Source organism: Agelaius phoeniceus, chromosome 8 (assembly GCF_051311805.1).
Source record: "Agelaius phoeniceus isolate bAgePho1 chromosome 8, bAgePho1.hap1, whole genome shotgun sequence".
In the NCBI taxonomy this organism is placed as follows: Eukaryota; Metazoa; Chordata; class Aves; order Passeriformes; family Icteridae; genus Agelaius; species Agelaius phoeniceus.
The window spans coordinates 8,479,790-8,507,363 of record NC_135272.1 but is presented as its reverse complement, the minus strand read 5'-3'; the positions used below and the strand labels follow the sequence as shown (position 1 = coordinate 8,507,363).

The 27,574-nt window shown below is 42.9% G+C and overlaps 1 protein-coding gene across 7 annotated transcripts in view; it reads left to right on the top strand.

Annotated features, from left to right (window-relative positions):
- DNM3 (dynamin 3) overlaps positions 1-27,574 on the top strand; it is a 170,811-nt gene that overhangs the window by 129,812 nt on the left and 13,425 nt on the right. For all 7 annotated transcript variants that reach the window (XM_077181929.1, XM_054638439.2, XM_077181931.1 and 4 more), the window contains 3 exons: positions 15,448-15,612; positions 20,242-20,468; positions 22,461-22,694. In XM_077181929.1, coding sequence (XP_077038044.1) covers positions 15,448-15,612; positions 20,242-20,468; positions 22,461-22,694 — 626 coding nt within the window. The remainder of the gene's footprint in view (positions 1-15,447; positions 15,613-20,241; positions 20,469-22,460; positions 22,695-27,574) is intronic.

The following is a 27,574-nucleotide window of genomic DNA, read 5'->3' as shown; positions in this document are numbered from 1 at the left end:
GCTGCCTGCTCTTCTCTCACAAGGTGAAAACTCAGAGCACTGATCCTCCAGTTTGGAGAAGGCAATGGGAAAATCCTGCTTCAAAAGGCAGGAGTTATTTTACTGCTGTTTTACTGTGTTCTGACCAGGCTCCCAAATTGCTCTGCACACACCTGTGGAACATGCATTGCTTCTCCAGCCACATGAAGAAAGTGCTCAAACAATAATCTCCTTACCCAATAAGGGTAAGTCTTTCCTCTTCTTCCAGCTCCACCAAGCAGCAGAAGCAGCTTTGGGTGGATCAGTGAGTGCATGGGAGGTTTTGGAGAGCACTCTCCAAAGCCCTTCCCTCTTTCCTCCCTTAGGTACAACCCAGCTTAACCTGAGAGCTGCTGCAGAGCCCGTTCCAGCCTGAAGGCAGGGGAGTATGGTTTGAGATATGGCCAAGGATCTCCTGGGGGAGGAAGGGAGAGGGCCAGATAGTTCATGAAAGAGGCAGAGATATTCCAGTTGAACTGTCCAGGGCTCTCAGAGGCTGCACTGCTCTACCAGGGGAGCCTGAAAAGCAGTTCCAATGCAATGAAAATAAAATACTCTTGTTCTCAACGTGCAGCTTCATTTGACTCTTAAGGAAATAGTGCAGCAGCCCTGGGAATAGGAGAAGTGTCATTTGTCACCAGGAGTCTCATGGCCTCCTCCATCACTGCCCAGTCCTGTACAAAACAGTGTTACTCCTACTGGGCAAGCACTGCTCAGAACAGAGACCACCAGCACTTGTGCTCCTCCATGGCACCTCCTAGCAGTGTCTTGGAATCATCTGATGCTCACTTGGCTGTGCCTGGGCTCTCCTTTCCATTTTCATTGCCAGCTGCTGAGCTCCCTGTCCATGCAGCAGCTGTCATTGGTCTGTCAGCATACAGCTATGATTTGATCCTGTTTCTGTTTTCCCAATCCTTGAAGTTATCCTTGTCTTCCAGGACACTGTTCAGACTCCCATTGTGTTGACACTACCTCACAATTCTGTCTAATGGGCAGAATCAAATTTAACTGGCAAGTTTATGCTATTTTATTTCAGTAAGACCCATCCATTCAACCCTTTGATGATTAAATCCTTCAAGGCTGCTTGTTCTTCTTTCCACATTAAACAAATCCTTCAAGGCTGCTAGTTTTTCTTTCCACATTATAACTTATTTATCTGTTAGAGAGTTGTTGTACTGCACTATTCTTTCATTAATACTCATCTTTATAAGCTTATTTGCCAGTCTCCTAAGGGTATCCCTTTGTTGAACCAAAGATCTGTCAAGTTTTCTTTAGTCAGCAAAATCAGTTAACTTACTGAGTTTGGCAAGCTCTGCCATCGTTATTTTTCTTTTTTTAAATTTTATTTAAGGTCTAAGCTCTTTAGAAGCATGTTTAAAAGCCTTGCATACAGTCATGGCTTGACTAACAAGCCTGTACTTGCATTAATTTTCTTCTCATTTTGTTGAGTTTGGGTACCATGCTGGTACCTTCATGCTGTGATCCTGCACCCACTCCATGGGCAGCAGCAGGAGCTGCTGCATTACTGGAAACTGATGGCTGAGGTTTCTTGTTTGGTTTGGGATTTTTTGGAGTGTTTTTAGGGTTCTTTATGGGTTTTTTTGGGTTGGGGGGGGTTGGTTGTGTTGTTTTTTGGGGTTTTTGAGTTTTTGGTGGTGGTGGTTTTTTGGTGTGGGTTTTGGTTTGGTTTTGGGGGTTTTTTTTCTGAAGGTAGCAATTTATTCCCTCACTGCTTCAATTCACATCTCCTGCCCTGGTTAGGAGAGAATGATGATTTTGCAGTAAGGTTTCTTTCACCTGAGAAAGCTGGTGCAAGAATTTTGTCTGTGGTCTGAGGAGCCCAATGGAAATCATCTTGTCAGCCAGGAAGCTTCAAGGCAGATGGCTCAGGCTTTTCCCTGCCCTGCTCTGGATGACAGAAAACTGCCTGTGAGTGCCAGTAAATCACACTCCTGTGCCATAGCATTTTCTCCTTTGCCGTTATCAGTGAACTGCACCCTGAAACACAGGCTGTGTTTCCAGACCATGGTCTTTCTCCTGTGCTTCCTTTGCTGCTTCTCTGGCCACTGAGTGGTTTTTGTTTTCAGATTCTTTCATTTTTCTCTGGTTCAGTTCCCATTCCTCTTCCACATTCCCTCAGGCAAGTTGATCTCAGTGCCTGTTTCCATAAGCCCTCCCTTCCTCCAGCAGTGCTTCCTGTGAACCTTGGATCACATCCTCTCCATTTTCTTGCCACTACCCCGTGCCCCTGCACTCACACATCCTATCTGTGTGTGGGGGAAAGAGGGACATGCTTTTGTAGGCACCTGAATTGAAGTTGTGCTAGTTCATGCTGAGGTAGGTGTCTGGCTCATTCTAGACAGCATTAGGCACAAATAAGAATTGTTTCATGTGGAATACGTAATTATTAGTTGGAAAATCTGCACGTTCTCAGATGCCTTGTCAACACTCCATGCCTCAAAATGTGCAGTATCCAGCAGCTGTGGTGTTAACCTTTGCTAGGCCATGCTGAACATGGGAAAAATCAGTAATTTTTGTGTTTGCATGGGATCTTTGTTTGCTGTGATTAATGGCCCACTAACAGTGTCCAGTGCAAGTTCAGTGCAATGTACAAAGTGTCTTTGATGCCAGACATTCTACAGTGCTGTGCAGAAACCAAAGTTAATAGTTGTAAGCCTGAGAAGACTGGAATGTTTTCAATTTACTTTTAAACAAATGACTTTATTGTGCCATTCTCACATGGGAGTAAATTCCACAGCCTTAGTGCCACATTAGACAAAACTTTTTTACCTGCTGGTTTCTGTTTATATTTGGAGAAAAGAAATTAACCTCAGTTAGGAGGTGGGGGGAATAGGACAGGACTATTAAACTCAGTGGGAATTCTAGCAGGGGTTTGGCTGGGAGCAGAGTGGGATGCAGGAGTGCAGGATGGAGCTGGAGGATGATTTGTGCTGCAGTGAAGAGTTAAGGAATTCTTTGTGCCTGAAAATCAATCTCGTGAAGGACACCTGTAGGAAAAGCATTCAAAGTGGTTTTGCCACTCCAGAAATGTAAGGAAGCAGTTGTAGTCCTAAGTAAATGCCAGTGGGTACTGGGAAGGAGATTCCTGGAGGCTGTGGTTGAGGATGGATCAGGCCCAATTCCTGAAAGGAGCAATTCTCCTTGAAGTAATGGGGGTGCATCCGTCCAGGAATGACAGCTTATTAACTCAAGGAGAGAAAGTGTCCCTGAACTCACCACATTCTCCTGTAATGATACAGATTTTCACACTGACACAGGGAAGTTGTGAAAGAATTTGACTTTAATACTTATAGGATGGACTAATACCATGAATTTGTAAAAATATGAAATGTGTGCAGAATACCCAAGTAGGAACATGGATCCATCCAGCATTGCTCCAAGTGGCAGACCCTCTCATGATAATAAGTGCATTGGGATCTTCTGGTGGATAAAATGCACAACCCATTCCAGTGACTCCTTTGGACTGAAACATGAGTGTCCATTAATTCCTAACAGAACCAACAACACTGGATGGTTTTTTCTACTCCTCACTTGGCCTTTTTTGTACCGAACCTTTTTTTACACGGCTTTTGTTTTGTGCTTGTTCCATGGTTTTATGGCTTTATAAATCCATATGCAATCAATAAAAGGATTTGAGTTTTGTTTTGACTAGTTTTTGCTTTTACTTGGGCCATCCACAGTTCTTTAGTATTTTTTGTTATGCATCACTGCATTGAAATCCAAATGGAACAAAATTACAGGTTTAAATGATGCTCAGGTAAATGCAATTGCAAAATTGGACAAACAAATCCCCTCACCTGAAAATAGCATTAGAGTCTGTTGTCTTCCTCTGATGTTCCTAACCTGCATCTGGTCTTTTCCAAAGTAGCAGCTCCTCTCTGTGCAGTGGCTTCCCATAAAACCTTTCCTCAGTTAGAAAATAACCAATGCATATGGTGCCAATAATTTTGCAGTGTCCTCAGAGCCCTAAAGCCTTTGCTGCCACTTGTTTGGCCTCTAGAGTAAGATACACCTAAAGGTGATGCAGAATGTGCATGGTGAAAAGGGGCTGAGAGTTTATTTCCACTTCAACCTGTGAGGCAGGGAAAGTCTTTCAGTTGGGTTTCTTCTTACTGTGTGGCCTTTTTCCTATGAAAAAGAAATGGTGTATATTGATCATTACTGAAAGAAACCAAAGTGTGTACATCAGGTGACAGCTTTTACTCATGCTGAGTCAGACCTGAGATGAGGAGTGCTGCTCTCAGGCTTGTGGGGGCAGAGGCAGGGCCAGTCCTTCCACCATCCCAGCTGGTGCCTGTGCATGGTTTATTCCCACAAGTAGAACAATGGTTTTGGTACGAGTCTGGATTTTCCAAACAGTCAAAAATGTATTTTAGGACTTGTTCTGGTCCAAGTCCTTTTCCTGTGCTGGGGAAGGAGCTGTGTAGGAGAGGACAGGATGGCTGCTGCTAAACCTGAGTGTTCCTGGGCAGCAGCAGGTGCCCAGCTGCCCTCTTCAGATGGGAAACACAACTGTGCTGAGCAAATACCAGCAGGCCTGGGGCTGGTTTGGGTTTCCAGACTGGGCAGAGTAAGGAGCAATTATGTGCTTTTGCCTGAGATTCCTCCAGCCCTCTCTAAGCCACTCACTTCCTGGCCATCTGGAAAGGCAAGCCTCTCACTTGCAGAATGTCTTGGGAAAAAAGAGGAGGAGGGAATGTGCTGGGCTGGAAGTGTCTCATCCCCTTTATCTCCCCAAAGGCTGGCTACAGCAGGGAAATAACCTGGGCTTCAAGGTGGCTCCCCAGGCCCCCAGTTTGGCAGAGAGGGAGGGAACACAGGGCTCTGAAGGCAGAGGTGTCTCAAATGAAATGATACTCCAGTCTTGCCACAAAAGACTTAATAGTCCATGACTTTTAATACAGCCATAAGGCTATAAATTCAGGGATTTTGACCTCAAAGTCTTTGAGCATGTTTAAAAATAGCTCACCCATCCTCATTTTATCACTTCATATACTCTGACACAATTTTGGAACTTGCCTCCATCCCATCTAGCAGGGGAACACTATAATTAAGAAGCAGTTTTGAAAGGCTGTTCTCTCTTAGCTTAAGGCAGAATAAGGCTTTATGTATTTTGCAGGAGATTATAAACAATTCATTGGCTAAAATTAGCAGTAAAAAGGGAGCCCCAGCTCTTTCCTGCCCTGTGGTTTGTACCACAAAGACTTAGTGTTTTTAAATCATGACAGAGCTCTCTAAAAACCTTGAAAGCATATTATGTATGTGTCACTTTGGCTCAGTTAGGAATAGTCTCACCTCCAAGCCAGAAGGCCATGGGTTCAAATTCCATGCCTGCCCCTGGATATTGCTGTCTCCCAGTAATTTCATTGCAGAAAACCTTTAGAACCATAGGGGAAGAAGAGGGAAATTTCCTGCCTGGAGCTCCACTGTGAGACATTCAGTGCTTGGGATGATGCATTAAACCAGGGCTCTTCCCCCCAGCTTTGCTTAACAGGCACAAACCCTGGAGCAGGGGAGGGAGAGCCCTAATGGGAGGGGCAGTTTTTTCTTTTCTTGACAAAAGCAGTTGTAATCCTCAGGATTGTGTGTGAGAGCTGCTTCTCCTCATTGTGCTGCCACCAGGACAGGGTTTCCTTGAGTCTTGACTTTACCTTTTGCTGCTGATCAGTGACAGAAGGGGGAAAACCAATAAATCCTTTTGAACTGAAAGCACCATAATAGGTAATTTAACTTTTTTTAAAAGTTAAATTGCAGAAATAACCAACTGAAGTGCCAAGTTAGGGTTGTTTGTGGCAACAGCAAAGCCAGGTAATTTTAACTGCAAAGATAAACTCCATATGGTCACAGTCCTAATCACTGATGTCCTTTTCCTTCCCCACAGAGAGGAGGTCAGAGTGATTTCAGCTTTAAACTTTATAGTTTCATTGTGGTTTGTGCCAAAGGGAATGTGGTCTTATAACATGAAGTGTTTATGTTTGTTGTTTACAGACATGTGTATTAACTTACCAAAATCTCACCTTCTTGTAAATAAAATTTATTTTTAGGAGGGAAAAATATTCTTTCATTTTCTACTGCTTTTATAGAATACATAGAAGGGGTTTGTCATAGTTATACAAAATGGAAGCCATGTCATAAATGTTATGTACAGCATAGTTGCTCACAACTCATTTCTTACCCTGAAAATAATTTTACCCAAGAATTTTCAATGTCTGTTTTTCTGGCATGAATCCAAAATGCTTCTCTATACCTGTTTTTCTTTTGTTTAGAAGTATTTGTTACATTTCAGTAAAGTGCTCAATGTTTTTAAATTCCTCCTCTGCTCTGTTTTGAGGCTTTTTTGCTACAGCAATGCTGCAGGTCCCATTTTTGCTTGCAGCTTTAAAGGGGAACTTAAATGGAGAATATGGATATGGTGATCATTGATGGAGTTCCTGCCAGAATTTGTAGCCCACTGTCACTCTGCCTGACAGAGAGCTTATGGAACACTCACTGATGTGGATGAGAACTTTGAATCTTAGGACCTGAATTATCAAATAAAATGTTCTGATGAGGACTCTGGCCAAGCTATGCTTGAGATATGATTCACATCTGAGAAAGGCAGATTTGTCAACATAAGATGCTGCTGGTTCTTGTGTGTCCACTTACTAAATTAGATTAAATACCTTCCTTTTTCTTACTAATTTTTTTTCAGATAGGCAATTTCTGTGGGTACTACAGTGACTCTGAGAATTGGGCCAAGAGCTGGAGAGATAATCCATCTTGTCCTGGCAGGAATGTTGGCTCATACAGTCACATCTGGGATGTGGGTGGGGTGGTCCCTGCAAGGCTTGGGTTGGTAATGGGCTGTCAAAATGGGGGGTAAAAGGTGGGCTAGGGGGTTGTCCACAAGAGAGATTTCTGCCCTGTGATGTGGTCCATGCTGGGAAAACAAGATTGAGAACCCTTCCCATAGAGGCTGGCTGAGCAGTGCTGGCTGAAAGTGAGGCAAAGGGAAAGGAAATGGTGCTGCTCCAGAGCACAGAGATCCAACTGTGTGAAAGCAGTGTGGGTGCTATTAAAATGCCATCTTCCTCTCCCTTCCCCTTTCCTTCCTCCCTTCCTCCCCCTGTGCTGTCAGCCTGGCCGAGGAAAAGTCAAATAACGTACGGCTGTGTTCCTTGGCATCACAACTGCAATTTCCCTTCAGGGGCTTCAAACTTAAGAATGGGAGGTTTTAAATCTTGTTGATTCGTGCTATTCCAGCAAGCATATGTGTGAGGAAAAAGAACAATGCCAGCTCGAAAGAGAAATCACAAGTGAGAAATCATTGCTGCTAAATCAGGTGTTGCAGAGGCCAGTGGAAAATTCAGACACTAAGAGAAGTAGGAAATTACTTTGTTTAGAGCTGGGAAGGTTAATGAGAATGAATTAGAAAGTGCTCTCTGTGTATTCAGCCCCTAAGGATTTGAGCAAAGTTAGAGGGATTTATTTACTGATTATCCAGACTATACAACTGGCAATAAGATTAAGTGAGGAATTTTGGAACATGCTGACATTTCTTATTTGCATCATTTACTGTGGAGATCATTTGTCGGTGCTGCACTGAGTTTGTGGTGAGCCAGGGCTTAGTCTGGCCCAGCAGAGACAGATCTGGTACTTCTCATGGCTCCAGGGATGTGGGGGTGAAAACAGTTTAACGTCCTCTTTTGTGCCTCAGAGAGGAAACATCAAGTTTGTCTAGGTGCTTATCAGGGCAGAATTTCAGAATATTTTCCTAGAAACCATTAATGATGGAAAAGAGCAGAGTTACAGGGGACACGTTGCATTAGATCAAGTAAAAATCAAAGACAAGGTTGGAATTTATAGAGCCCAGCACTGGATGCTGTACAGAGCTCCCCCACTGCAAGGCCCCTCCGAGCCCATCCCTCCCAGCATGCACAGGGATCTGCACAGGGATCTGCTGCCCTCCTCCTCCTCCTCCTCCTCTAGTCACACTTACTTCTACCAGGCTGCTGAGTACCCAGAAGTTACCACCTCAACTGGAACAAATGAAGAGGGACCACAGAACAGGAGTTCAGTAAAGGATTAATTTCAAACAGAATTATGATTTTAATTCATTATTCTGGGTACCTACCACTGAAATGATCACATTTGGTGGAAAAAGTGCAGCTCTTAGACACAGACACATTAAATTGTAAGCTGCACTTTAAACATTTCATCTCAGCCAAGGTATTTCACTCAGCCCCTGTCCGTGCACTGAGCACTTACTTGCCCATTTTAATCTCAAGAATAAGAAAATTCCTTGTTCCTAAAGGAATCCTTCAGCTTAGCCTTGTTGCTGGAATTAGGAGAATTTTGTTAGTGACCCTCTCTTGCATGGCTACTGCTGAGGGGAGGTAAATACCAGAGAAGAGAGGCAAGGTGTGATTTCAGTCTTCCTGTAATACTTCCCTGATCAGCCTCGTGGATGACTAATTTTCTTGCTTTCTGTTTTCATCCTCTTTGGTAGAAACTCTGGGATTTGTATTTGTTTTGGTTCTTAGGGGACTGCATTCCACAGCCAGTAGCTTTAATCCTTTAATCCTGACATGTCCGGCTGATGCCTCCACCCATTGATTGCCTCCTTCCACAGCACATGATCCTGTTCCCCTCACTAATGGCCACTGCTGGATCAGGCTGCTGGCTCTGGGAATGTGTTTCATGCATTTGGTAACAAATCCACAATAAATTTCAGCCTGAACATCATCTGGGCCAATCGTTGCACTTTGAGTCATCATCATCATGATGAATTCCAGGGTAACTCACCATGTTTGTGACTTCCCAATATACCCACTGACATCCTTCTACACTGAAATAATAGCAAATACCATGCCAATAGTATCTCATATCCTAGATTTTTTTTTTCTAATGTGCTCTTATAAATATGGGGCACTTCATGCGTTGTTATGACAAGGAAATTCTTTGACTGAAAAGTTTGCAAATTCCACAGTAGTATTTGTTTTATAAACAAAGGTGCTGTTTTCTTTATGCCAGCCTCTTTCTGCTTTTGCTTGTCCAGCAGTCTGTTCTGAAAGGCATGAAGCAGCTGTTGGCCCTCAGTCAAAACTTGCAGTGGAGGGAGGGTTATGTAAAAGTCCTTTGTGTGAGAGACGTACACGGCAGCAAATGGTGAAATTGGAGTGCAGATTCTTGGAGGGGAGAAAGCAATTCACAGCAAGGTTTTATTTTTTACTTGATTTTTCCATAGAAGAAAAAGTAGAAGGTACTGTAATTAAATTTTTTTTTTGCTGTTTCAGAAATCCCTTTTCTTGTTGCAGTGGGTAATTTCACACCACTTTGCACCCAGTAGCACCTGCTGGATGGAAGGGATGTGAGAGGTTGCCTATTTCTTCTTCTCAAGGAAAAGTCTCTGTACCTAGTCTTTTCTGAGGGATGCTGCTCCAATCCTTGGAAGGGATTTGCAGCTCTCCTAATCCATCTATTTCTGTGCTTCACTCTTCTTACTGTAAAACACATTCCAAATATTTATTTGACATCTTTTGCTGGCTGCAAAGATGCTCATCTCTACCCTTCCATGAGTGATTTCTTGTGAACTCATCAGTCCCAATTTAATCTTACCTTTTCCCTTCAGGGAATACTTTACAGAGCCCTGAACCATCTTCAATGGCTTCATGTGAACACTCTCAAAATGTTCCTTAAATTTCTGGTGGTGTGATAAGCAGCACTGGCTGCACAATTCTTGTCATGATTTTTTAACAGCAAGATATTATTGACTCATGCTGTGTTTATATTGCACTGTGGACACAGCTCCTTTTCTGCTGAACTGCTCCATTCTCACATCTAAATGATTTATTCCTGCCTAAGAAACCCCATGATGGGATTCTTGGGGTGTCCTGTGCAGGGCCAGGAGTTGGACTTGATGATCCTTGTGGGTCCCTTCCAGCTGAGAAGAATCTGTGAAATCAAATACTTTCTATTCAGAATGAACTCATTTAGATTTTGAACCTGTTTCTCTAGGTCATTGTGAACTGTGTCCTGTCATCCAACTTGTTCATACTCTCTTCCAGTTTCTTCTCATCTGTACCTGTAACAGGCCCAGGCTATGACCCACCATCCTGAGCATTGAGGCTTTAATAAGCCCATTATAAACCAAACTCCATAGAAAAGTCTCCTTGGTACAGTTCTCCACTTTGCCAGCGAGCCATTGACAGCTTTTCTATGGCAATGAGCATGCAAGCATGAACTGCAGGGAAAGCACACTTCCACTAATGAAAATGTCACTTGAGATGGTGGCAGAAAGCTTTACTGAGCTCTGAGATGTGTGGTATCTGTGTTAATACCTGTAAGATCTGAATCCCTGCTCTAAAAGGAGGTTGGATTGGTTTGCCATGATTAGTTATCAACCTGTGAGATGGAAGTAAGTCCAGATTTCTTGGAGTTCAGGTAATACATCATTCCTCCCAGGTCACAGTTCCAAAGCAGCTTCTCCATGGAGTAAGGCAGGGAGAGAGCCTGCCAGATTGGGAATGTCTGGGATGGTTAAAGGCCTGGAGGTACCTGGGGAACAGTGTGTGCATTCAGCAGGAGGATTTAGCTCATGGTCTGTCCTGGGCAATGTCTGTAGCCACAGAGAAGAACAGGAATAAATGATTATTTAAGCTAATCCAGGGAGTGAAACACTCGTGAACCAAACTGCACTAGGGTGTATCATTCTTCTGGGGGTTATGAAGTGAGAGAGATGCTGTGTGTGAGGGAAAGCCAGATCATAACCTCTGCTCAGAGCAGCTCCAGGCTGCTAATGAAGGCACAGCAGCTGAAAGGGGCAGCCTGTGGGTGGCTCAGTAAAGGGAACAGCAGTACAAAGTCAGGACATGCTGAAAGCATGGAAGGGAGTGGCAAAGTCACCCTCTGTGAGGGAAAAGGACAGCTTCCAAGCTGCCCGGGAAGTGTTCTTTTTCTGCTGCTTGCTTTGTTGTAAATACACAAAAGTAATCTATTGTCATTTACTTGTGGTTCCTTCCAGTAAGAAAACCTCACTGTGTGAAGCCATCATGTGGTTTCAGCAGTCCTCTGGCAAAAGGCACACTATGTACAGCTGAGAGGATCTTAGCTAAATTATATATCCAGCATCTAACTGCAATGAAGAGAGAATCAATTGCAAAGATTTAGGGAAAAGCAGGGGGTGTTAGGACAACTGCAGTGTGCTGAGTGTTGGGGCATTAAAGAAAAACTTACTTGGACAGGGATACATAAAATAGATTTTATATGTATTTTCAGCAGCTGTGAATTAAAACATAAATGCAATCTGGCTGGAATAATTAATTCTCAGGTGGTCGTTGCTGTTGTGAACCTTGGAACTGTAAATGAAAGAGCTGAAAATAGCTTTTAAATGAGCAATTTCTTACTGCAGCCATGGACATATTTTGTACTGCACAGAGCATTGCTTTGCTGCTGCTCTGATTTTTACCCTTGAGTCAGTCACCTTCCAGTCTGCTTCCTCCTGGTCACTGTTAATAGAATGCCTTTTTGATTACAGAAAATTGGTTGATAAACTTCTCTAATGAAAATGCCAGACAAATGCTCCTTCTTGGAACTGACATCAGGAATGTTATACAAGACATTCTTAAATATGCTGGCAGCTGCCCTGAATGTAATGAAATCATGGAAATTAGAAGTATTGCTCTCTCTGTGTGGCCAGCTCAAGACTGTTTTCAGTGTGTTACCCAGTTTTGCTGTGAATTTCAAAAGGAATCACTTTTCATTAAATTTCCTTGGGACATTCTTGAACTTGCTTATAATTTCTACAATCAGAAAAATTACCCTGATATCCTAAGGTATTACTCCTTTGTTTTGGATTGCACTGCATCCCCAGTACCACACTAAATCATTCCTCTTGCAGCAGAGAGCTCGCAATCTTCAGAAGATCGATAACTTTTGTGGTAGAAATGATGAAATCCTCTTCCCACTGCAGCCAACAGTAAAATTCCCACAAACTTCAGTGGTTTGGATTTCACAGGCAGTTTTTAGTCTGCTCTTGTAGGACACATTAGTTAATCCTTAGCACATTCTCAGTACAGGTGTGTGCATGCAGGGAAGCTGGAGAGCAGCAGAGCTGTACCTCGGGTTTCAGTAGCACCTTTTTCTGCAGGGATCCCAGAGCAGCTTCAGACAGGTGAGCCCACAGCAGAGTGCAAGGGATCTGTATTTTTAGTCTTCTAAAGTGCAGGGAGCAGAAGGGAAGGATGTCTGGGGGTGTGTGGAAGGGTACATGGAAGCACCCCCTTGGCTCCCACCTTACCTTCTCCTCATCTGTGGTTTTTTTACCTGTTGCTTCTTTGTAGCCCTGGCGTGTTTCCATCACATACTCTGATTTAGAGTTTTCCCAGATGAATTCATTTCTTTTACCTGTTTTTTAGCACTCTAGCTTCTTCTTTAGCTTTCTTTGTTGGAGGTTTACAGAACTCCCTAAAGTAATTGCACTTGCATTCCTTTGAAGTAGTAATATTCCATTCCTGTCAACAATTAATAGCAGCATTAAGCAAGAGTCAACTGACTAAAAACCTAGTCCAGATTCATGTGCTGTCACTTAACACTTGCTGTTGGAACTGGTGAGTTCTGGCTTGGGGATGAGGAGCTGAAATGACTGGGCTGCCTTGGCTGGGAAAGGAGGCATGGAAAGCTGTTTGCACCTTCTTTGTTCCCCCTTCCTGCTCAGCCTGGCCATGCTGGTAGCAGTGGGCAGAGACTGGCAGGGTTTGCTCCTGTGCTCTGCTTTGGGTTTATTCCCTGAGCAGGCTTTCACTGCAGGAGCCATGCTGTAAGAAACAGGGACAGGGGCTGAGGGGTGACCTGCACTGAAGGTGGGGTCACTGTGAGGCTCACAGAGACAAGAGCTGCTGTGAAACAATGGCCTGGAGGTGGAATAGGGCATCTCTGTCACTTGGGATGCCCAGCCTTGCCAGGTACCCTCATTTCTGGCTGCTGCTGTTGGCACAGAGCTGAGGCAGCTGAGCAGAGAAAGGTTTCTAATGCTTGGAGGGGTCCTGGAGGGCACAGAAACCTGCTGGAAGCAGATTTCCATCTGCATGATGCCATGCAAACAAGATGGTTTCTGGCATGAAAAGCCTTCAGTTGAGACATCAAATCATTAGGAATACTATGGCCAGAAGCTTTCATAATAAATTACTGTAAAGTAATGAAAGATTGATCTTTTTTGATTTCAGAGAAAATAAATCAACAGTATGAAGTCAGCTCTGTTAGTTTCAAACAAGAGACTATTACCCTTTGCCTGAAAGATCAGAGACAAATTACTATTTTTACTTTACATTCTCTTGATGAGGATAATGATAAACATCTGTCACTTTGCTGCTTAGCCAGTTAGGAATCTTATTGCAATCTGTAATTTAAAGAGAAAAAAAAATAAAAGGGGAAAAAATACATGAACAAACTGCACTTTATATAGACAGCAAAGAAGAAAAGAAAGAGAATAGATGTCAAATAGGGGGGAACTGGGAAGGGGGCATTTTGGTCTGTAGTTGGCTAAAATCTGCAGATATATGAGAGATGTATGATTTTTTATTTCTTTGGTATTTCACAGGGAAAATTACTATTAGTTTTTCTTTAGACATGGAGGCTAAGGAAAATAGTCTTTGCACTGTGACTTTTGGCTACATGCAGTTTATTAACAAAAAGATTAAGGTTTTTAAGGTGGTGTCTACCAATATTACAGCATTGAAAACCAGAGCCCCTTCATCAAGAGCCCCTTCAGTGTCCTCCACAGTCACAGGATTTTTAGGAAGCACAGCTAATTGTTTGTAAAGATCAGCTGCTTTTCCAGTAATTCACCCGTACTTTCGAAAGTTCTTTTACAAACACTCAGTTTTGTTTCTAAAAGGTACATTTCTTAACAAAACTAGAATTTAACACATGACAAACATTCCATTTCATTTAGCCTGGACTGACCAAGCTGTAGTTGAAAAGGTTCCAAGTGCTCTCCCTGGCAATGCTGCATGAGCAGAAGCAGAGCCTGCACCAGGACATGAAACCAGGAGTCCCTTCTTGGCCCAGTTTCCTGCAGGGAGAAGCCTCTTTGGTGACATGTTTGCATATTTAGCTCTAATGGCCTTTCACTGGTGGGTTTGATACTGATCTCAGCTGCTCCAGAAATGTTTAAAGCACCAGCCATGTGCCAATTTTAGCTAAAAGCTCTGTTGTAAATTGAGCTGTCCTGGCAGGGCTCTGGCTGATACACAACTCATTCTCCTTGTTGGCTTCTTCAGTTTTTGCAAGTGCTTTCTGTTTCTTTGTGTTCCTCGTGTCCAAGGCCAGGCTGGATGGGGCACTGAGCAGCCTGGTGTGGTGGGAGACGTCCCTGCCTGCAAGGGGGGTTGGAACAACATCAGCTGCCAGGCTGGAGCACTTTGGCTGAAGTCAAAACCAAAAGCACTTTGTGGGTCTATGATTTTATGTTTCTAGGTACCCACAGAAGCATACTCAGGTACTCAGGAACTCAGATTTAGATTTTACAGTTTGTGCTATTAATGCTCTGGCAGTTGTTTTCAGGGAGAAGTTTGATATCAGAGTTTGGGGAATGTTGTTCTTTGTACTCTCTGGGTAGAAATTCCATTCTTTTGGCATCTGCAAGCCTCAGACAGCAGTTTGATTTTCACCAAAAGGTTACTATTTTTCTTTTAGGTTTTCCTATATTTATACAGGCCAGATTGAGACAAAGTGTAGGCCTTTTAGCTTCCAGTTAAGGTTCCTGGTATTTAATTAGGTCAGCTGTTTGCATACAAAGAAGATTTTTTTCTATCCAGTGAAAAAGAGACCACAAATGTATCATTCAGCCTTGAGCATTGGAAGCAATGATTCTTTTGCTGTTATCTTTTATAATCCCTTTGTTTATATAGGTGCTATTCACATCTAACAGGTTGGAGACTGAACTGCAAAATTTGTCACAAATAAGTCAGCTTTAAATAACAAAGGTGGGTTTAACCCACAGAAGGGTAAAATTAAAAATCCAGACTTATGGTGCTGCTTTCTTGTGTGGGTCCAGCTGGCTGAATGTGAATGGTAAAAGATTTGATAATAAGTTTTGCAGTAAGTGATCTGAAATAATTTCTTGGTGTGACATTTACCACTGTGCATCTTTGTCCGAAAACTTTCTCTAACATAAAATTACAAATTTGTGTAGAAATACGTACATGTGCTTTGTGCAAAAGGTCTCATTTGGCATTAAACTATAAAGGTCCAAATTTCATGATGCTGAACTCTAATGTTAAACAAGCCAAGACTTCATATTTTAACCTGTGGATAGTGTTTGTATGAGTTATGTTGCTGGATTACTACAGTGTAAGTCCAGGGGTTTTTCCCCCAATATGTTTCAAGTTTACTTAAATCTGAAAGGCTTTTTTTTTTTCTTCTTTGTAGACTGAAACTGAAGAGAATGGCCAAGCAGATAATTTTTCAATGGACCCCCAGCTGGAAAGACAGGTGGAGACAATTCGAAATCTTGTGGACTCCTACATGTCCATTATTAACAAATGTATCCGAGATCTGATCCCGAAAACAATCATGCACCTCATGATCAATAATGTAAGTAGCAGCCACAGTTCTAAATCAGTTCAATGTGTCTGTCAGATCTCTCACTCTCAAACACCCCTCTGGAACACAGCAGCAACAGCAGCTACTAAAGAGAAGAATTAATGTCACACTCGTGGATAAAATATTCCAATATTCCATAGTACTTGGAAGTTCTGCAGCCTTCTCAAAGGGTGGCACACTGCCTTGAGTGCTTATCCCAAAATCCTAAAGAATTCATTTACATCTTAATCAGAACATAAGTTATTATTTAAAGGTAAATCAAGGTAGTTTTATTTTGGTTTTTATTTGATGTCTTGCTTTTGATATAACAGGAAGAGGAAGTGGGAGCTTGGTGTGGGCAGCCTGTGAGAGCAGTAGAGCAGAGTTGTGCTTTCTTGGTTTTCCATCTGCAGGCCTTTGTCAGGGTTCATAAAGCAGTTCTTATTTTGTTTGGGTTTCTTTATATTTTCAGGTTACCATTTCCAAGGAATAAATCTGGAGGCTTTGGACACTGTTGTTTAGATAAGCAGATGTGGTTGGTTGATTTATTGTGTGTGTCTTTCTTAGATCTGAAGATTATTTGGTTAAAACCAGCTTTGAGATACCGTTGTTTTTCCACTGCAGTGGGATCTCAGCCTTCACATCCTGGCAGAGTTCTGAATGGACCTTGTTGAAAACTGAGCTTAATATTAGTGCCACTGCTGCCATACAAATTACTGATGGGACCCAGAGCCCCTGCTAGTTCTGAGAGGTCATCAAACCACTCAGCCTTTACCAGTGCAATATGCTGGGAGGCAAATGTGATTAGAAGGTAGCATTTACTTTTGACTCAGAGCCACCTTTAGCCTTCATCTGATGGATTTCATTAGCCCTGTGGAATTTGTGTTGCACTTAAGAGTTAGGTGGTTGGACAGGAAATTTCAGTGGGATTTCCTTGTACATTTAATACGAGCAGAATTTTTGCATGAGGGCAAGAAATTTTTCATTAAACTTCTTCAGGTTTAGGGGAGTCAGAATGTAAGTAATGCTCTAGTCATGGGTGAGTTTTTACAAAAAACCATGGGAACAATGGAACAGCCTTTCTTTTCTGGAAATCAGCCCTGCTCTAGACTTCAGAAGTTGAGTGTGTGTCCTCACTGCTCTTTCCAGATCATTGCTAGCAGCTCACTGCTTTGACTTAGCCTATCTCCAGTGCCCTTGGAAAGGCTGGGGTTTAGCTTTCATTTCATAAACAGCAGAGCTCAGTGAGCAGTTGCTTTTGAAAGCTTACATTAAATTTTCTGCCACTCACCTCCTCATCTGGAACCGTTTAGGGGTCTCTGAAGTGTGTGCTTCTCTCTCAGAAGTAGATTACTGTGAGATTTTGTGCTTTCAGTCTCATCAGCTGTTGGTGACACTGATAAAACCTGCCAGACTGGCACACAGAAACCACACACTTAAAATATCACCAAGCTTTCAGCTGACCTCATCGTCCCAAGCTGCATTTGGGCTTCCTAGTGAGCTGAGGCCTACACCTCCATCCTAGAGGTTAAATCTGGGGCAAAGAATCCAAACATTTTAAAGAACTGTGAAAAGTGACATAGAAGCATTAATGAATTTCTTTCTGTACAGCATAGGCAGTAAAATACCATATTGAAAACAATAGATAAAATAGCAATTTTTAAAAATCAGGGCTATTGAAAAGAGAAAGAAATGGCCGAATCAAGAGTGCTGAGCCCTGCCAAAAGATAGTGCAAAGATCTGGAAAGGAGTGGAGCTGTGATTGAAGGTGGGTCCTGTGAAGTTGTGTGTGTTCCTTGGAGTATTCATAAGTCCAACCCATACACCAGGAGTTAAGTGAAAACACTTTCCCTCCCCCTTAATCAACATATTCTGCATTTTCTGCTGCCCCATCATGTTGCCTCCAAAACTCTGGAAACAAATCGATCCCAAGGAATTTGTTTCCATGACAATTGCAACCTCCCAAGTTTTCCTAGAACTTCCTTTCCACTTTGTGGGCCCATAAACAAGTACTTAGAATTCAAGGAAAGTATCAGATTCAAACTCAGTGTACAGAAAATAATTACATGCTGTCCCTGAGCATATTTTGGGGCCTAAGCCTACATTGTTGTGTTCCAAGTGCATCCCTTGTTCTTCCCCTAGGGTGGATGTTGATTACCTTAAAAGAAAATACATTTACCACACAGAACAGCATTGAGTTACCATTACCAATTCAAACATGCCCAAACAAAAAACACATACACAAGTTTGTATTTCATGGTGCCTTGGTATCCTGGATTATACAAGAGGGGTGGTCTTAAGAGTAGTCAGTGTATACTCCATAAACAGGGCTGATACTGATCTCAGCTGAGGAGAAAAACTCCACAGGACTTGTTACTGCCAGACTGCAGGTCCAGGAATGGGTTGTGTTTGCATTTGAGGCAGTGCCATGTGTTGTCTTCCCACTGAGGAGATTCCAAGCCCACCTTGCCCCATTTCAGGGTGCCAGGGCAGATTTGGGGCACTGGCATTTGGATGCTTGCTATGGTTCAGCTTTGACTGCAGGTCTGTGAAGAAAAATGTTTTAAACCATTCCTGTGAGTCTGCTTTCCAGAAAGGAGCAAACATGAGTAAGCATCACTTTTCCCTCCATTTCCAAGCTGGAGAAAGTGGCTCTGGTGGAAGATCTTCCTCTGTCTAGTACAGCATAGGAGGGCAGGAGGCTGATCCAAGATCCATCCTTAACACAGCAGTCTTCCCTTTCCAGAGGAGGGAGTTACTCAAATCCTCTGCCAGTGACAGACAGGGACCTCTCATGATAATTGTCACAGGCTGATTTTTTTCAAACAGATATTTGTGGTTTAACAATGCCTTTACAATCAGTTCTGGCCTTAATCTAATTTTAGGACTTCTTTTTTTGAAGTGATGCCATTAAAATGCTCATTTCATCAAGCAGAATGTGATGCTGTTTAACTGTGATATCTGTTTTTAATGTGGAGTTTTTGGCAATCACAAGGAAAGTAGTGTACTCTGGCTCTTGATCAGTACCATCTACTGGAAAACAGCATGAAACTCATGGAAAAATGTTGCAGGCTTTGCTAAGAATTTGTGCATCTCCTGTCATACGTGAATGGGAAATGACAGCCAAGCCCAGGCAATGTGGTTTTGTTTCCTTCTGAGCTCTGTCCTGGCTGCCTGCTCGTTGCTGGTGACCAGAAAAGGGTCCCTTGGCTGGGCTCACTGCTCTCACTGACCTTGTCTAAACACAAACATTGCCTTAGTCTCATTGTCAGCCTTTAAATCACAAAACTAGCACAAACCCATGAGCAAATGGAGCTCAGGTTTATGTAATCAGAATCCTGGGAATGTATTATCATCGCTACCTCCAGCTCAAAAAAGCTTTATGGAGCAAAGCACCAGATGAGAAATAGATCAGAACAGCACCAAGTCTCAAATGCAAGGATTTAGTAGGTCAGCAGTTGGTCTATTTACTACAATCTTATTTAATCAGTGTACCTCTAGCTTTTTATGTCTCTTAATGTGGCCCAGGTTTCCATAACCAAGGCAGACATAGCAGGAAATCAATATAGTAAGTTAGATTACTTGGAGACTTCTCCCTTCAGTTTGAATGTGTGTGGATGGGTTATTCAGAATCTGACAGACTTGCTGGAAATGAAAGACACTGTCTACAGTAGGGTAAATTGTTGCTAAGAAAGTAATTGACAGGTATGTCATAAAGCCTGAAAATTCCCATTCCCTCGGGAATTTATTTACCATTTACCTCCCAGTCAGCCCTTTAGAAATAGCCCAAAATGGCAGCTGGCTCCTGGGAGCTCTTGGGAAATGAAGTGTAAGCAGAGGTGTCACCTCAGAGATGCAGAATTGCAGGAGAGCTGGTGTAATGTAGTAAGAGAAAGTGATTCAATCTCCTGCTTCCATTGATCTCCCCTATATTTGTTCAGCATTGTATTTTCCACAGAGACTTTTGTTTATTTCTTTGGTGGTTTGGATTATTTTATTTTCTGTCTGATTGTGAAAAATGCAAATCACTTGTTTTTAAAATTTTTAAAGTTTAATAGTAATAAAATGGTTATAAAAATAGCAATATAATTAGAATAATAAAAATTTGGACAATTTGGATTAGGACAATATGAGACAGTAGAAACAAAGAGCTACAGACAGGCTGTGTACCTCTTCCTGGGCAAAATAAGCCTGAAAAAGGACCCACATTAACAGAGGATTAACCCTTAAGAGCAAAAGTGTTGCTATTCATGCACCTCATCCATGATGCATAAATTCCATTCAAACACAGGATTCTGTCTGGGCAGTGTCAGCTTCTTCCTCTGAATCCTGATGGCGTCTCAGGGCTGAGCCAGGCAGGAAGAAGTTCGTTTCTTCTGATAATGGAGCAATAAATTCTCTTTCTCTGAAAGATTCAGGTGTCCTGTGGCTGCTATCTTGGTGTGAGTCCTTTCTTTAAAAAAAGTATCTTACATAGCATAGTTTCTATTTTAGCATTATGTTATAACCTAAAACTATATTTAACACACTACTTAAGAGAATTAATACAGCACAACTTTCTGACATAACGCATATACTATTCATTTTAATATTTGTGAAAAGCCAATCATAAAATACACATTTTTCCCACTGATGAAACAGGTAAAAGAATTTATCAATGCAGAGCTGCTGGCTCACCTGTATTCTTCTGAGGACCAGAACACTCTGATGGAGGAGTCGGCGGAGCAGGCGCAGCGGCGGGATGAGACCCTGCGCATGTACCAGGCGCTGCAGGAGGCGCTGGCCATCATCGGGGACATCAGCACCAGCACCGTGTCCACCCCTGCTCCCCCGCCCGTGGATGACTCCTGGCTCCAGCAGGCACGCAGGTGAGCAGCCATGGCACCAGGACAGGCACTGTGCTCTGTCACATTCCTTCTCTGACCTGCTGGGATTTGTCCAGCAGGTCGGGTTGTGGCACAGTCCCTGCCCCTGGGGTGGTGTTAAATTTTTATACTAAGAACTACCTGTGCTTTATTTACAATAATTTTCCAATACCCATCACCTATGTTAGACAGTCTGTCTCCACTCTAAACGAATCAAACAGTGTCACCATCACAGCAGAAGATGGAAGACAAGAGGAAGAAGAAGGACAGGACATGCCCAGATTCCTCCATCTTGCCTCTTGAACCCCCATTCTAAATTCCCAAAATTCTACTTTTTCACCCTGTGACAAATTAACTATCATTCTACTCAAACTCTTATGGCTTGTAAATCCTCACACAAAGTTGGTAATTGTTTCCATGGGCTAAAATCAAAGGCACAGGTGTTTGTGACTCCATGCCAAGGTCTCTGAGCCCCCTGCCAGGGTCTCGAGCCCTCCAGGGCAGCCAGAGGAATGTCCTGGGTTCCAACACTATACTAAAAAATACAGAAAAAATCCTTACTAAATGCTAAAAAAATAATAATAAAAACTCATGACTCTGAAAAGAGTCCCGACACAACTTGGCCCTAATTGGCCAATGAGTCAAAACAACTCACACCAGAGCCCAATCAAGCAATCACCTTAAATAAACAACCTCCAAACATAAGCACAACACAAAAAAACCAAATGAAATAAGAATTGTTTTTCTTTTCTCTGAAACATCTCACTACCTTTCAACTTCCCAGGAGAAAAACCCTAGGCAAAAAAATCATGTTCAAAAAATGTAAATGCCACAGTGGTCAGCCTAACTGTCTGGGGCACTGCCACTGTCTTTGTTTCTTTTTGTTTAAGGTTGGGATTAAATGTGTGAGATGGTATTTTATGTTTGGATGTTTATTAGTTTTTATCCCTATCACTGTTTTATAAACCATGAGTTCTACAGTGCTTCACTCTAGCAAACTAAAAATGGAATGGTATTTATTTTTCTACAAGGCTTTTTAAGGGTAAACTGTCTAATTAAGAAATTACACTTAAATTATTTTTACTTTTAACTTAATAACTAACTAGTCATGGCCTGTAATGTGGATTTTTAAGTTTAATTTTACAATACTATTCAAACTTATCAAGAAGAACGACTAAATTCTGTCTTTAAACTTCTATCTTTTTTTAATATATATTTACTATATTCTAAAGCTTTAAGTTTTCCACCATGTGATATTACACCCCTCTATTCAAACTCCACACCCACAATCCCCATTCTGTCATTCCATTTTGGAAGCCTTCTCCACAGCCTCAGGTCAATGCAGTGTTCTCCTGGGGGTCAGTGCCTGTCAACACAGGAAGTCTCAGATTCTCAGTAACCAGGGTTCCAACAAGATCAGGAGCTCCCTGCCTGCCTGTCCTTTTAGGAAGATGCTCCTCCAAGTCTTAACGACATCTGTGAGGAAAATCAAAACATTTTCCCATATATAATATGGGAATATGTTTATATATATAAACATACCCACCTATTCTGTGGGTATGCTTATGTGAGCACCAGACAGGATATTTGCCTTGCAAGAAGACCATGCTGTGGACTTACAGCTTCTCTGATGCTTCAAATAGCAGCTGCCTCTGTCATCCCAGTTGTGTATCCACTTGGCCTCCTTTTGCAAGCTGTTATAATAATTCAGCACATCAGGCTCCATGTCCTAGAAATTCCATTTAACAAAACATTATTAGGACTTGAATAATAAAATCCATTTTATTCACCTCTTTGCTTGTATGCTGTCAGTGGGAAACACGTGAGTCTTAATTGTATGTGATCCTCTGACACTGACAGCAAAGGAAAATGCCAATCAAAACCATCTGTCATAAGTTTTAACTTTTGTTTAAAGCAAAATACAATACATCAAAGAAAACCCAAAACCCGTACCCCCACCTTACTGAACTTTTAAAATTTCTGATATTTCACCAGATCACCTCCTCCAAGTCCTTCAACTCCGAGGAGACCTACCTTGAACAACCCCCCCACCAGACCTTTATCTGGCCGAGGACCCGCTCCTGCCATCCCCTCCCCGGGCCCCCAGTCGGGGGCTCCGCCGGTCCCGTTCCGCCCGGGAGCTCTGCCTCCGTTCCCCAGTGCCGAAGGCCACGCAGGACCCCCCCAGGTTCCCTCTCGGCCCAGCCGGGCTCCTCCCAGCGTGCCAAGGTAAGAGCTTGGTGTTCCTGGGGGTGCCATGGTTCTCTCCCCCTGGCACCACAGCCAAAGCCTGCACTGCTCCCTGCGTGGGACACGAGCGCTGCTGCTGCCAAGGGCTTGTAGCAAAGCAAAAGTGGGCATTCTCTGCAGCCAGAGGTGTTTGATGGAAGCACTTTTTAGCACTTAGCCTGTTTGAAAAGATTTTTTCATTTTAAAAAACTCTAGTCAGTCACTTGGAAGACCCTGATTTGCTTGCATTAAGAATGTCAGTTCTGGTTGTGTTGTACCCTCATAAGGGACCAGAGAGAGAGGGAGGTCACCTACCCCCAGGAGGAGAGGGGCAGGGGTACAGCTCCTCACTTCTGCCCTTCTGAACCCTCACCAGAGGAAGCAGGGGCTCTCCTGGGAGAGAGAACAAGAGCAATTCTTGTAGAACCAGTGGAACAAACTGGTAGGAGTCTGATTCTTGTCCTGCAAAGCCAGTAATTCCCAGCCAGTTGGAAACAGTCCCTGGTTGTCTGACAGAGTACATCATATGGTACCAAGCAATTAGTTAAGGAACAAGATGATCTTCAGTGCATTATTTCCTTTCCTTCTCAGGGCTTTGCATTTATCAAGCCCTTTTAAAGTAGCTTTGCATATTGTATAATTTTCTATGGCATTGATTGCTTTTTTATATGTTATATGAATAGAATGTCCTTAATGTTTATTTTCACAATGATGTAATACACTTAATCACATATATATATATATATATAAAAACCTCTGATTCTGAGGGATTCATTAACTTTCTAAATTATGAGAGGCGTGGGCAGATAAGGCAATGTTGGAACAAAGGGGTTTCTCCATTTTTGATAAATTAGCTGTTACATTGAAAGTACTCACAGTTTGGAAAAAAAAAAAGAGCCAGCTAAATAGGAACCAAAATAAAATGTGCACATTTTCAATTTTAAAAATGGTAATTGAGAAGAGAAGCTTTGGAGAAGAATTTTCTTTTAAATAGGTGAGATCTGTCACAGTTGTCAGTAACTTAAATTTGAGGCTCAGTGTTTCTAATATAATTACCCTTTATAATAGAAAGCATAAATAAATGAGGTATATCAAAGGAATGAAGTATTTTTCTACATTTGCTATGAAAAGGGCGTTGTTGCATCAATGCCCAGCCATGAAACACCCTTTCACCTCAGTGGATATCCTGTAGCTTGCAGCAGGGACCGCTGGGGAGAAACCTGGAATTGCCTTTCCAAACTTTGCGCTGGAAGGGAAGAACCCAAGGACCATCCCCTTGCTGGGAGAGCCTGGGGCTGAGCCAAAGGGCGCTGGCCCTGCTGCTTGCTCTGTGCCATCAGGGGCCACCTCAGAGGGATGCAGGGCTGAGGTGCAGCTGTGCCAGCTGTGCCAGCCGAGAGAACCATGGCTCCCGTGCCCTGCCCCGCAAGGCAGCGCGTCTCCCTCCCCTGCCCGCCCTGGCTGTGCATGGACGCTGCTTTCCCAGGGTGCCTTGCCAAGAGCATGTCTGCTGATCTTCTTCTTCGTGCCAGAGGGCTAAGGTGGGATGGAGACCAGGAAGGAATTTTCTAGCACGCAAAAGACACGGGGGTAAGCAGCCTGGGAACGCCTCCGCTCGGGACCGCCACTGGTGGCATGAAAAGCAGTGGTGGATAAAGGAGGTCAGTGATTTTCAAATTGTAGCTGGATACAGAACTGAATGTGAGACTGCCTGACATTTTTGTGGAAAAAAATAATCTGCAATACACATCTTCTGGACTAGATCCTAGTTCTGTCTTTTAGAGCTATGAAAGCCTCAGACAGAAAAAATCTCAACTGCTAAAGAATGAAGGAAGGGTTTGACATTCTGCTGAAACTTCAGGTTTCTTCTGCTGACTAAAGTGTGAGGGAGGAAATCCCAGGGAAGGGGCTGCAGGGAAATCACCTGAGGGGGACAGTGTGGCCAGCTCCTTTGCCTATTCAATGTTTCTTTTGAGCCCTGGAATTTCAGCTACGCTTGGTCTGGTTTTAATAACAGCCTTTGCAGGATCATAGGAAATTGACTCAGAAAATGGGTCTGAGATATTAAAAGGGGGAAAAAAGAGTTTTGAGGAAGAGTTCTTGTGGAAACTTGAGCTTTTTCTGTGACTTATTTTTGAACTGGGGCGCTGTGCTCTGACTGTTCCACCACCATTTTCTGCAGGGATTCCTTGAAGTGTTGGGATCTCTCTTATCTAGGGAAATAGTTTAACTTCCTGAGAAGAAAGTAGTATTTTTAAAGTTTATCTCCCTTTCCAAAGGAGCTTTCTGTTACAGCCCCTGTCCCTGTCACATGGAGCTGAAAATCTGACATGCTGAAGAAATACAGAGTTTCCATTTTCTCCTGTTCTGCTTTAAGCTAAAAAGATCATTTTCAGGGGTGAGACTTGGTCTGTCCTTGTCCAATGAGCAGATTAGCAGCACACGTTTGATGTGGAAAATTTGGCACCTTACCATGAGATACATCTCATCTTTGAAAACACAGATTTTTTTTCTTCTACTTTGTTAGGATTTATCAAAGGAACTGTACAGAAATGGTGAGCTCTCAGCATTCTCTCACTGTTCCTCCCTTAGTGTACAGGGAAAGGAAAAGAGTTAGGAGAACAGGAAATAATTTTCTTCCCTGCTTCGCTCTGATTCTAAAGCTGGTTTGGGTTATGTGCTCTGAATATTTCTGTAAGGAAACAGAAACTATTTGCATGATACATGCCTCTTTTAATTAATCCCACTTGAGGTGGGTGGATCTCTCCCAGCAAAGCCTGTGAGTAAAGGCCCCTGGCTTTAAGGGCTTGATGCCAAAGCATATATGATTTGTGAAATATTCCCCACTGCCAGAATCTGGATTATTCCCCCTCTCTCTTAAAAGGCTTCAGTAGTATTTTGAAAGAAAATGCAGCTGTGTGCTTGGTTTGGTAGGACAGCTTTAGGCAGGCACTAGAAGCACTCCAGCTCACCCTGATGTTTGTTTGCCTGCCTGTGTGGAAAGCCTGATCTTGACCAATTTAAGTTCCACTGTGGATGCCTGATTTTCAGCTTTTAAATGTCCTGAATGGAAATCTCAGCTTTGCCACAAGGAAAACAACTGAATTGGAAATGTTTTTCTCTCTTGGCAGCAGAGCCCGTGGTGTTTGTGGGGGTGGAAGGGTGCTGCCCTTTTCTCCCTGTGTGCTGCTACTGTGGATTCACCAGGGCTTTCCCAACAAAGCCCTGGTCTGGAACCAGGAGATGGTTCCTGACTTTGTCACTGAGACAAAGGTGACCCCACAGGAGGTGAAACCCTGGAGCACGTGTGTCACCCTCAGGCAGGCTGGGGCTGCTCCCCAGGGGCTGGGGCTGGTCTTTACATGTGAGGCAAGTGGTGGGGAGAAAATTCACATTGTGCTGCTCACACACTGTCCCTGCAATTTACTTCCACCCACAGGCAGCCAGCAGGGAAGGGCTGGTGGCAGCTCTGCAGCTCCCCTTTGTTATGCCACCAAGGCTGATTCCATCACCTGCTGTGTTGGTAGCTAATCTACCTTGTAAGCCACCATTACATTTTTGTGCCAAACTGGCAGGAAAAGGTATTTTTACCTAACAGTAATTGCAGTTAGAAATTTTCAGACAAAGTCAGGAGCAGTGCAGAAAGCATTACTGCCTGGCAACTCCCAGCCCACAGGCTCCCACTCAACTCTTTGGTTGCCAAATATCAACCATTCACAAATTTTTCTCTGATGGATTTTTATGGATTAGAGTTCTTTGAAAAGATTTCATGAAATGTCTAACCCTGTGCATTGAATGATAAGGAGATTTTGTGCAAAAATTGCACATGATCCTCTGAATAAAATCTGTCACAGTGCATAGGCATATAAGGCCAGAAGGGTTATCCTGCCTGAGCCTGGGAATCTTCTTTCTCCTGAAAGTTTGACCTTGCAGCTTTAAAAGCTTACTACTGTATTTTTTAATGGAATATAAATTGTAATCAAATAGTCATTTCACCAAATTCTTCTGGCAGGATGAGTGAGAGCCACCTTAGAGTGTTTGCATGCTGACTTGGATGATCTTAATCTGAACACCCAAGTAGGAGAGCACAGCTCTCTGTCCTCTTTGAATGGATCTTTGGCAGAAGTTATATTCAAAAAGTATAGTCTGCAATTAGGATTGTTTCATGCAAGCAAAGAGACAAAAGTGTTACATGGACAGAATTCAAATTCCTGCTGAACCTCAGGAGAAAAGAAAGCCAAAGAATAATTTAATTCTGCATCTCATGTCAAGAATATACAGCTACATGGGAAAAGCCAGAGCCCCTCCCAGGGGGGACACTGCCCTTCTGTAGCCAGTATGTTTCCAACTCTGCCTGTCCAAGGACCCCAAAATCACAAGACTTAGGAGAATATCAGTTATTATTTCTGTGATTTCTGCCCAGGGGGAAGACAGCCCTGTGTAATTTGTTACCAGTCTAATGTACATTTCTTGTTGAAATGCACACCCAGTAATATGTTACTTCTGCTGCTGACGGCTTTGAGCAGCAGCAGACTCCATTTATTTTCTCTTATCTCTTAGAAAGAAGCTCTGCATTTTCCCCTCCTCCACTGGGTCCTTTTTCACTATTTTCCCTTTTTTTCTCAGCCTTTCCTTCTCTGTCCCTTTCTTGACCATCCTGTTTGCTTCCTCTTTCACCTCCTCCTTTCACCTGGTTTCCTGCCTGGTACGTTTGTCTCTTTTCCCCATGTATTCCTTCCTTTCCTTCTCACCACCTTGTCTTGGTTTCCTTCCAAATTATCCCATCCCTGCCACCTTTGTAAATCTGTCACGTGGCATTTCTGTCTTTTAGAGTTTTTCAGACAGTTTTCAAGCCATAGAATGCAATATTTGGCAATCTT